General features: G+C 53.0%; 1 protein-coding gene across 4 annotated transcripts in view; it reads right to left on the bottom strand.

Annotated features, from left to right (window-relative positions):
* MINDY4 (MINDY lysine 48 deubiquitinase 4) overlaps positions 1–12,156 on the bottom strand; it is a 638,720-nt gene that overhangs the window by 31,317 nt on the left and 595,247 nt on the right. For all 4 annotated transcript variants that reach the window (XM_078665290.1, XM_078665287.1, XM_078665289.1 and 1 more), the window contains exon 16: positions 691–871. In XM_078665290.1, coding sequence (XP_078521416.1) covers positions 691–871 — 181 coding nt within the window. The remainder of the gene's footprint in view (positions 1–690; positions 872–12,156) is intronic.

Below are 12,156 nucleotides of genomic sequence, written 5' to 3'. Positions count from 1 at the left end.
CAATCGAGGCTGAGTTATGAAATCCCCCACACAAAGGATACATTTCTGTCAGAGACCATCAACTCTAAGGGCCTAATTATGAGTTTGATGGTCTGTGGACAGACAAAATGATGGTGGTGGGGTGGTGGCGGTCCAGCCAAGGCTGCACAGGCAGTCTGGCTGCCGTATTACAACTTTGTTGGTTTCACACCCATTGGACTGCCGCAAATGCCAGGGAACCACGTTCCCTGGCAGTGGCGCAGTGGTCAGGGGTTAACAATGTGATGCCGGTGCTGCTGCAGTACCACCATGCATATTACGAGTTTCCTGACCACTGGTGGTCTCATGGAGGTTCTTACTCCATGTAACTGCTGGTGGTCAGGATACATAGGGGGGCCCTAGAGGGCCCCCTTTGCCCCATGCTTGTTGTTGCATGCAGGGAGGCACATGTTGTGCCCACCTGTATCAATGCACCCCCACTTCCAGCACAGCATGGACTTCACCTTATGATTAAAAGACTTGACAAATGTTCACCAGTCAATGTACACTTCTCTAGCTGCAACTCCCTAGCTTTACTTATAGGCTGTAGTTTTCTGATGTTTCAAACAGAGTCAAAGATCCCATAAGTGTTCACTTATCTCAGTGGTTTACCAATGTATGATGGATACAATCTATAGATCGAAAAGTGAGAACTTGCCATTTAGTACTTACCCACTGTTAACCGTATTTCTTCCTGCTGATTTGCTAGGCCATCATAGTAATAAAGATCAAACTTCCTTTCCATTTTCCAGTCATTCAATAGTTCTTTCCGCAAACAAAAGATTATACTGAAGTGGCTTTCACTGCACACTACCCATATAGGATACTTTGGGGTTTTCAGGTAAGAACCGACCTGTAACATAAGAAAATGTGCATATTATTAGCTAGAAAAATAATTGCTGTTATTAATTCATGATTTCAATGTCTCTCTAATACAACCACAGACACAGTTCCAAAACGGATGACATGCAAAAATGAATATACTAAATACTACATATATTTTTTTGTAAACAGTGGATGGGTCCCCTGGGCATATATCAGCCTTGGGAAGGGGGCCACGGGGACCCCATCCCTTTTTAATTAAATAGAAATCCATATAAAACCATAACAATTGATCAGGCCCCGGGGGATGGGGTCCACAGGGCCCAAAAGTGCCAAGGGAAGAGGGGCCGCACAGCGCCCTTTCCTAAATAAAAAAAATATAAATACGACTCGGCAACTCGCCGGAGGCCCCATCCCCTTACTCTACTAGTCTGCAAACGCGCCTCCTGGTGCGCACTTTGTTGGGGAATGAAGTCCCTGTTGCTGCTGAGGGTCCTTAGGGACCAACTAGCCCACCAGGTACCTCCAGTAAGCCCCCTACAGTGGGATTGCTGAGAGGTGGTCGAAGGCCACACCCTTTTTACAACACTCTACAAATGCGCCTCTTGGCGCACTGCTGGTGGGAGGATGAGGTCCCTTTGTGTCCTGAGGGCCTCCGGACTAAAGTGGAATTCATCCCCCAAGCAGCAGTGCACCAGGAGTTGCAGGGTGGTGGAGAAAGGGGATTGGCTTCGGACCACCTCTCAGCAATCCAGCTGTGTGGGGCTCACTGGAGGAAACAGGAGGGCTTGCTAGCCCCCAAGAACCCTCAAGAGGCAAGGGGACTTCATCCCAACCCAAGAGCATGCCAGGAGGCGTGCTTGCAGAGTTGTGGAGAAAGGGAGCATGGCCTGCGACCACCTCTCAGCAATCCCACTGTATGGGGCTTACTGAAGGTATCAGGTAGGCTAGTTGACCCTAAGCAACCCTAGCAGCGAAGGAGACTTCATCACCCAACCAAAAGTGCGCCAGGAAGCGTGTTTGCAGAGTGGTGAAAAAAGGGGGCGTGGACTGCTATCAGAACTCAGCAATCCTCCTGTGTGGGACTTACTGGAGGTAATAGGAGGGGTAGATGGCCCCAAGAATTGGCAAGAGGTCTTCGGAGGCCAAACCCCCTTTGTCTACCACTCTGCAAACATGCTCCTAGTACACTACTGGTTTGGGGGATGAAGTCCACTTTACTTCAGAGGGACCTTAGGGGCCAAGAAGCCCTCCTGGTACCTCCGGTAAGTCGTACACAACGAAAATACTAAGACCTGGTCGGATGCCCAGAAACCTTTCTCCATTACTTTGCAAACGTGACTTCTCGTTAGAAAACCTTAGAAAATCACTGAAAAAACACAGGTTTCAGGGAAGTTATAGTTAGAAATAAGCATTTAAAAAACCTTAGAAATTCACTGAAAAAACACAGGTTTCAGGGACGTTATAGTTAGAAATTAGCATTTTTACAAAACGTGGAAATTCACTGAAAAAAACAAAGGTTAGAGGGACGCTATAGTTAGTCTGACATTTCCCTTGTACAAAACCAAAGAAATTCAGCCGTTATAGTTAGCTGAGATAACTATCACTCGCGCACCCGCAATGCACTGCTTATGACCTCACATATTACATCACTCATGACATGGTCAGTGTGAGAGGTTGGCCTGGTATATGCTGTCTACTAATTAAAGTGGGCACCTTGCACCAGTCCAAACTACTCTTATGATGTATGAGGTCAAAGATAACCTTTAGAAAGCTATCCTAGTGGTAGCTGTGGAGAGCAGCCTTCAGGCTTAATCTTGAAGGAATGTAATGCTTGTTTTAACAGAATAGCACCTTTAGTATTAACTAAATGAAAGGAGACCCACACAGTAGTTATAAACATATGTATTTATTTATAACACTCTCTAGTCACCTCTACGAACAAGTTACTTACCTTCGGTAACGATATATCTGTAAGAAACAGTAGTTAGTATTAGATTCCTTACCTTAGAATATCCCCAGGCGTCAGTCTGGATCCGGAAACTTTTGCGTAGCAGTACCCCTGCGCGTCGGTAGGCGTCGTCTGCAGGCGTCCCCTGCGGCTCCGCGTCATCGGCGTCGTGCGCCGTGATGACGTCGCTGGAGTATATAGACGCCGCCTCCGCGCGCTGACGTCAGTTCTTTGCACACAGCTTTTCCGCGCCAGAACACGCAGAGCCATGTGAGAACTAACACTGGTGCCATTTGAAACTAGGGCCCTGAAAGGGATGTCCTTAACCCTAGGTATCAGTTCGCAGATCGGGGAGGATGGGCGGGGCGGTAAGGAATCTAATACGAACTACTGTTTCTTACAGATATATCGTTACCGAAGGTAAGTAACTTGTTCATCTGAAAGAAACAGGTTAGTATTAGATTCCTTACCTTAGAATAGATACCCCAGCAATACCAACCCCGGAGGTGGGTCTGCGAACCAATACAACCTACACCAGAAAGTCCTGGAGGACCGAACGGCCAAAGAAGCCGTCCCTCCGGACTTGACTGTCCAGGCAGTAGTGCCTCGCAAAGGTGTGCAGCGAGGCCCACGTAGCCGCCTGGCAAATGTCCTGCAAGGGGACTCCCCGGCCCAGGGCAGTAGAAGCCGCCGTAGCCCGAGTGGAATGGGCCCTCAGCCCAACAGGAGGCTCCTTCCGAGCCAAAGAGTAGCATGCTTTGATGCACAGGACGACCCACCGAGAGATGGTCCGCTTCTGTACCGCCCTTCCCCTCTTCTCACCCACGTAGCCAACAAACAGTTGGTCATCCACCCGGAACTGGCGAGTGCGATCCATGTAAAATGAAAGCGCACGTTTTGGGTCCAGACGATGGAGCCGCTCTTCATCCTTTGAAGGATGCGGAGGCGGGAAGAAGGAGGGCAAGGTGATGGACTGCCCAATGTGAAAAGCAGAGACTACCTTGGGCAGGAAAGAAGGTCTAGTCCGAAGAACCACCTTATCAGGATGAACAGACAAGAAAGGAGGTTGAATAGAAAGAGCCTGGAGCTCACTCACTCTCCTGGCAGAGGTGATGGCAACCAGGAAGGCCGTCTTTAAAGTGAGAAGACGGAGAGGACAGGAATGAAGGGGCTCAAAGGGAGCGCACATCAGGAAAGTCAGAACCAGGTTCAAGTCCCACTGAGGCATCACGAACGGAGTTGGAGGATACATGTGCGTGATGCCCTTCAAGAATCTTAACACAATAGGGGACTTGAATAAAGATGGCTGATCAGGTAGCCTCAAGAAGGCGGAAAGGGCAGAAAGATAGCCCTTGATAGTGCCCAGAGCAGAGCCCTGCTGGGCAAGGGAAAGGAGGAAGAGGAGAACCTCAGACAGAGGGGCAGAAAGGGGATCCACAGCCTTCGCTGTGCACCATGCCACAAATCTGTTCCACCGGCAGGCGTATACCGACTTTGTGGAGGGACGCCTGGCTGCCAGAATTACATCACAGACTTCAGGAGGCAAGTCAAATGGCCTCAACTGTCGCCGCTCAATCTCCAAGCATGGAGGTGGAGACTGGACAGGTTCGGGTGGAGGACCGTCCCCTGCTGCTGCGACAGAAGGTCCTCCTGAAGGGGCAGGCGGATCGAGGGACCGACTGTCATGCTGAGTAGCTCGGGATACCAGTATCTTCGAGCCCAGTCCGGAGCCACAAGGATAACTTGGGCCCGGTCGCGCCTGATCTTCTTCAGTACTCTGGGCAGAAGTGGTATAGGCGGAAAGGCGTACAACAGACCGCAACTCCACTCGCGCCGAAAGGCGTCGCCGAGCGAGTGCCGTCTTGGAAACTCCAACGCGCAGAACTGATGACATTGCGCGTTCTCTTCTGTGGCGAATAGATCTAACCAAGGCTCTCCCCATTGCTGAAAGAGGCCGCTCGCCACGTCCGAGTTCAGACGCCATTCGTGATCCACCGAGCACCGACGGCTGAGTTCGTCCGCCCTGGCGTTCAGAGAACCTGCCAGGTGTTGAACCGTCAGAGTCACGCCCTGACGTTCCAGCCATTGCCAGAGACGCAAAGCCTCCTGGCAAAGGGTCCACGACCCCACACCGCCCTGTTTGTTGCAGTACCACATGGCGGTGGTGTTGTCCGTGAACACCTGCACTACACTCCCGTTGACAAAGGGGAGGAATGCCTTCAGTGCTAGGCGAATCGCCCGCAGCTCCAACAGGTTGATATGGAGCCGGGACTCCGCCGGAGACCAGATGCCTCTGATCTCCGCCTCTCCCAAGTGGCCACCCCAGCCCTGGAGGGACGCGTCCGTCACAACCACGTGCTCCGGTTGGGGAAGGGAGAGGGATCTGCCTCTGACCCAATCGCGGTCCGTAAGCCACCACTGCAACTGTCTCGCAGTGCCCTCCGAGATCAGGACATGGTCGGATAGGTTGCCCTGATGCTGGGCCCACTGAAACTTCAGGTCCCACTGCAGAGCCCGCATCCGCCACCTGGCGTGATGCACCAGTAGGATGCAGGAGGCCATCAGCCCCAGAAGCCGCAGCGTCAACCTGACCGAAACCCGGGATAACGGCTGAAAGATGGGAATCAGAGCCTGAATATGCCGGACCCGCCGTTCCGGGGGATAAACCCGAAACTGCGCCGAGTCGAGAACCGCTCCGATGAAAAGGAGCTTTTGAGAGGGACACAGGTGTGATTTCGGCACATTGATGGAAAACCCCAGCTCGTGCAGGAGGTCTGCCGTCATCTGAAGGTGGTGGACGACTGTCTGGGGCGAGCCCGCCTTCAACAACCAGTCGTCGAGGTAGGGGAAGACTGAAACCCCTAACCGGCGCAGATGAGCTGCGACCACCGCCATCACTTTCGTGAACACCCGTGGGGCGCTGGTAAGGCCGAATGGGAGCACGATAAACTGAAAGTGCTCGTGGCCTACCGTGAACCGCAGGTAACGCCGGTGGGCCGGCAGGACGGGGATGTGAAAATACGCATCCTGCAAGTCCAACGCTACCATCCAGTCTTGTGGGTCTAGAGCAGCCAAGACCTGAGCCAAAGTCAACATCTTGAACTTCTCCTTCCGGAGGAAGCCGTTGACGTTCCGTAGGTCCAAGATAGGACGCAGGCCTCCTTTGTCCTTCTTGGGCACCAGAAAGTAGTGGGAGTAGCAACCACACCCTACTTCTGGCCCAGGAACGCGCTCGATGGCCCCCTTGGCCAAGAGGGCCGTAACTTCCTCCTGCAGAAGTGTCAAGTGGTCCCCCGACACACGGTGGTTCTGCGGTGGCATGGCTGGAGGAGTGGACTCGAAGGGGAGGGCGTAGCCCCTTCGAACGAGCTGCAGCACCCACCTGTCCGATGTTATCGCGCGCCAGCGGGAGTGGTGATGGCGAACCCTGCCACCCACTGGCGTCACGTGAGCCCGAAAGCTCGGACTAGGAAGGCTTGGATGCAGCAGCGGGGGGAGGTGTGGACTGACCTCGCCGCTGGCCTCTACCGCCACCCCGGCGGAAACCACGGCCGCCACCGCGCTGGGGAGCGTTCTGCGGCGCGTGGCTGGCAGCCCGTGTGGGACCGCCCCTCCCTTGGCCACGAAAGGGGCGAAACGAACCCGTCTGCTGGCGCTGGGTCGAAAGACCCAAGGACTTGGCCGTGACCCTGGAGTCCTTGAAGCGCTCCAGCGCGTGGTCCGCTTTGTCACCAAACAGGCGACTGCCATCAAATGGCATGTCCATGAGTGTATTTTGGACGTCTGGCGAGAAGTTGGCAGATCTCAGCCAAGCATGGCGACGAATCGCCACCGTCGTGGACATAGCCCGTCCCAGCGAGTCGGTCGTGTCCAGACCACAACGGATCGAGTACCGCGCCGCATCCCGGCCTTCAACAAAGGCCCGGGTGAGCTTGTCCCGCACTTCCTGGGGGCATTGCGGCAAACACTCCTCGACCGTATCCCACAGGAAGTGGGTGTAGCGGCCCAAGAGGCACGCGGTATTACAAGACCGCAGTCCAGCGCTCAAAGAGGAAAAGACCTTTTTACCAAATTGGTCATACCGCTTTGATTCCCGATCGGGCGGAGCCGACGGGAACGCGGACTGTGAAGTGGAGGCCTGGATCACCAGACTCTCCGGGGAGGGATGGGTGGATAGGAAGGCAGGGTCGTCCGAGCACGGACGGTGACGCCTGGCAACGTTCCGGTCAACCGGTGCACCGGAAGCGGGCCTGGACCAGGTGCCCAAAAGGACATCCGTCAGGGCCTCATTAAACGGCAGCAGAGGCTCCTGGGGGCATGACTGCGGTTTAAACACTTCGGTCAGAATGTTCGGCTTGACCTTCGCGACGGGGAGCTCAAGGCTCAAGGCCTTGGCAGCCCTCATCAGGACCACCGAATAGGCAGCACCTGCCTCAGACGCCACAGGGGTCGGGGAGACAAACCCAGGGTTGGGCGACTCGTCCAGACCACTGGCATCACCCAGATCACCTACCCAGTCCACATCATACTGGCAGGCACGGGATAAAGGGTCCTCAGACCCCTCCCAACCCTCTCCATACTCGTCCTCATCGCCGTATTCTGGATCGACGATATAGACCTCGGGGTCAATGGGCCCCATCGGCGCCGGATCCGCGTCAGGAGTCAGAGGGGGAATGGGGGTGGCGCCGCGTGGCGTCGGCGCCGGGGACCCGACGCCGGCTGGAACCGACGGCGGAGTCGCTGCACCGCGCGGAGGCGGTACCACGGGTTGGCCCAAAGGAACCGACGCCGGAGAGGCCGGTAGACCAGCCGGCGACGAACCTGCGGGGCCCAGCGGCGCCGGGGCCGGAGCCACCGGCGGCGTCGAGGCAGGAGCACCCGAACCGCTCGGGCCCCCAGACGGGACCGACGGGCCCGCAGGCGCCGTAGGCCCCGCCGGAGGAGACCTCGCCCTCATAGCTATGAGGAAGGCCTCGATCTCCTCACGCGACGCGCCTTCCCCAGGGACCGACGGGTATGGGGCAGACGGCGTCGGCGACCCACGCGGGGCCGCGGGGGTGGGGCCACCCGAGCCCCCGGCCGCATCACGCGGGCGTCGGGGGGAGTCGGGGGTACGATGACGACGCCCCGACTTCTTACGCTTACCTGACGAACCGGAGGAATGGTGGCGACTCCCGGAGCGCTCATGGCGGCTCCGCGATCGTTCCTTCGACCGCTCCCTCGACCTCCGACCGGACCGGGACCGCTCTCGACGCGGGGCCGACACACGGAGCTCGAGAAGCTTGCGGGACCGCTCCCGCCTAGCTTTACCAGTCAAGGCCCGACAGTCGACGCATGACTCCACGTCGTGGTCCGCGCCCAGACACCGGAGGCAGAGTCGATGGTGGTCGGTGACCGACATCAGGCGGTCGCACTCGTCGCAACCCTTGAAACCGGGCATCCTACCGGCACCGTAGAAGACTAAGTAGTTAACAAGAAACTTGGTCAAAAGACCGGAGTACTGCTCTTCGGATCTGCGCTAACTGGCGCGGAAAAAAGAAGAACTGACGTCAGCGCGCGGAGGCGGCGTCTATATACTCCAGCGACGTCATCACGGCGCACGACGCCAACGACGCGGAGCCGCAGGGGACGCCTGCAGACGACGCCTACCGACGCGCAGGGGTACTGCTACGCAAAAGTTTCCGGATCCAGACTGACGCCTGGGGATATTCTAAGGTAAGGAATCTAATACTAACCTGTTTCTTTCAGATACAAGGATACAACACAAAGCAAACAATACTTAGCAAAGAAACAGTTGTAAGTAGCACAATACACAGTGGGCTCTCGGGGGAGACCAATCTATAAACTAAAATAGTGGTATAAGAACCATGATTGGTGACGAAACTGACTCTAGAACATGTAGAATCGCTGGGACACCAAGGAACCCCCCAAGGTGAGTAGAAAGAGACCCACGGAGGATAGGTGCAGTGTGTTAACACGACCGCGGGGTCCGTACAAATCTATGGGGACATCACGGTTAAACTTTTAAAGTTTAAGGACCCTTCTCATTGGACTTCGAGGAAATCCTTTGGACCTTAGGAGGTTGGAGAGCCACCCCACCTGTGGATACCAGAGTCCCGAGTTAGCTATCCCAGAGGAGCCGGGTGAATAGGCCTGGAGTGGTGTCAGAAACAGCTGTTGTTTTCAATGGAGGGCTTCAAGGAAGAGCTGCTGCCGGGAAGGAAGAAAGTGTCCATAGGAATTCGTGATGGAAGGAACCTCAAAGCAGAGGGGACAGAGTCTGGGTTACTTCAGGGTGACCATGTGCTCGGTAGATTAATGCCCACAGATATCGGGTGCTTCAAGTGTGAAGAAGGGATGCTTGACTCTGCTGCCAAGAGGTCCAGGAAATATTGAGGATGACCAGGAGCCAGATACGAGCTGTCCCATTAAGGATGTTGAGTGCTGAGGGGTCAGTGTCTGGCTGGAGCACCAACAAACCTTGGCAACAGCAACCCATGCAGGACGGTCAAGCAAGTTATAGTGTGGACCAGCAAGTTCCAAGGGACTCACCAAGCACTGGAGAGTCGGGGCACGTCTGGAGCAACCAGGAAAGCCCAACAGAAATCAAGATGACCCTCAAGAGGACCAACAGGTCGAATGACCAAGAGTCACGAGGAGACCTCGAACAAGATCACCAAATGCCAGCCCACGGAGCACTCGGTGTGAGGAGCCGGAGTTCTTTGGTAGATACTTCTCAGGGTCAAGACTACACAGAGTCCAATGCACAAGCTCGGGAATCGCTAACAAGCATATGACTTGCATAAGTATAGTGCAAAGGGGTTTGGGTTATGCAGTCCCCATGAGGGATACTGGCCTCAAAATCGGTGAGAGGGCAGCTCAATCTCAAGGAACTTCAGAACCCATCTCCTGCGTTGCTGGAGCCTTTGCAGTATGCAGGAGCTCAGGATCAGCAGAACTGTCAGTTCCGTTACGGTGCCTGCGAATGCAGGAGAGTGACTCCTTCATCTCAAGGGAGTGCTCCACAGGTCCTGCATGGAGCCTGTATGGTGCAAGGGCACAGACAATGCTTTGAACAGAGAGGAAGACAAAGTCGGGCCCAGTCAAAGTCCAGCAAACTCCATATTGCCCAGACGTTTGAAGATCAGTGGTTCCTTGTTTCAGAATCTTTGCAACATAAAATCTAAAGTCTTACAGCCAGGTAAGCCCTAAACTACCAACGGGAGAGGGTTGGACAGATTCGGGGGACCCTCCTAGGGGAGGGTCAGGACAGAGGGGAGGTTACTCCCATGTCCTTTGTCCAGTTTCATGCCAGAGCAGGAGCCAACGGCTCCCAGTACTGGTATGAGCAGGAATATGCACAGGGACACCGAATGTGCCCCAGGTGCAGACTTTCAGGCACTTTGGAAGTGCACCCAGACAGCCTTTATAAACTAAATCCTGTCTAGGAGGTGGTCCCACCTCCCTGTGACAGGATGCCTATTGAGCTGCCTTCCTCTGCTTGAGCTTGGCTCAGCAGCAGGAGTGTAGAAATGTGTCTCTGCTTGGCAGCATACATTTTGTGCTGTCCGGGTCGAGAAGGCTGGCAACGAAAATACCAGTGACCCCACGAAGTTCGCTTCAGAAGGGTGGAATCATACCTCCCACATCGTGTGGAGGTATCATTCCAAGGTGTTTGATACCAAAAAAGACATGTTTTGTTTCAGTCGTTTTCGACATAGCATTTACCGCGAGGTTATAATGCACCTCTATCTATATGCCTGGCTGAGTCACAGACCAGCCGATCAAGCAACAGCATACACAGGCTACAGTGGCAGACCTATACTTCCATTTTGCATGGCCTCTCATGGGTGGCGTAATACATGCTTCAGGCAAGGGAGGCCTCAGTGGTACCTATGCCCAGGGTATATGTGTACCATATACTAGGAACTTATAAAGGTACCCCAGTATCCAATCTGGAATGTACCAAAGTACATGGCATAACATTCTAAGGAGAAAGCAGCTTAGATTGGGGTCCTGATTAGCAGGATACCAGTCAGACTGGTCAAAATAGTGTAACATCAAGCAAAAAGTGGGGGTAACCATAAGAAGCAGATCCTACTTTCCTACACACGTGTTTAAAGAGGTTGTTCACAAAATTGTATATGTAAATAAGTTGTGTAATTTTTTTGTTTATTTGTAGTGAGTGCAATGCACAGTGTTCCTTTGTTTTTTGTACAATATTTATGATTCTTTTTTCCCCACTGTTCAATAATGATTGCCTAAAAAGTGCATTGTTTATAGTGTATGAGTAAAGAAGCTAGAAACAATAAAAAAATGGAAAATGAAGTGCTTATTTATATTAATATATCATTTAACAGTATGAGAAATATCTAGCTATCTCTTAGAATTATGTTGTTATGCATTGTTGAGATTGTAACTATTAAATATTTCTTTTTTTCGCTACAAAAGAACTAAAAGGGTGCCCCGCTGGAGGGCTGACAACTTGGGTTCGCCAATGTGAGGGTGTATGGGCTGAGGAAGTTGCCATAGACAGTCCAGATATATTAATAATTAGGATTAGATCTTCCAAAGGCTTAAATATCCTTTTAGTTAATATTTATGTTAGGGGCCTCCAGGGTGGAAGGGTTTCACCAACCCTTCTCCTCCTGGACGACTTCCTCTCTAATGTAACTGAAGAGGGGTATAAAGTCGTGTCGGGGGATTTTAATACATGCTTTGAGCCCCTGGGCATTGAAGATGGTTCCCTTACAGAGGAAGAAGACATGTCGTGGTGAATACCACAGCTCGAGTTACCACCGATTGGGAAATGGTCTAGTTCCGCCACATTTATCAAGGGGCTGTGCCTAGATCAGGGCCTGAGAGCAACTAATGGTAGGGTAAGATCAGACAGGAAGGGTAGGCACACATTCAACAACGGCAGACACAGTAGTCGTATCGACTACATTTTAGTCGATGTGCAGCTGTGGGTTGCAGTTGTTGACATGGAAATCATGGAACGCCCCGAAAGTGATCATGACCCGCTTGTATTGGCTTTAAGGGACTTTAGCTTTCAAAGTACCAAGAGTTGTGAGTCAAACGTAGTCCTAGCTGAGGTTACCCTAAGTAACGATATGAGAAGGGTGCGTTGGCCTAAAATTGCTGTGGATGAAGGGGCGAGAAAGGAGATTAGAACTTTAGTGTCCAGCTCTTTGGAGCTTTTGAATAATTGTGGGTCGCAGGACGAGATTAATGCAAATCTTACAAGTATACATACCGATTTGTTTCTGGGCCTCAAAAAGCTGTTAATTAAGATTATCCCTAAACAGGTCAGGAAGATGAAGCCTAGAGTAGTTTTATGGTATGATGATGTGTCGACGGACACA

Source organism: Lissotriton helveticus, chromosome 10 (assembly GCF_964261635.1).
Source record: "Lissotriton helveticus chromosome 10, aLisHel1.1, whole genome shotgun sequence".
NCBI lineage: Eukaryota > Metazoa > Chordata > Amphibia > Caudata > Salamandridae > Lissotriton > Lissotriton helveticus.
The sequence above is the reverse complement of the archived record's forward strand: the minus strand, read 5'-3'. Positions and strand labels throughout refer to the sequence as shown.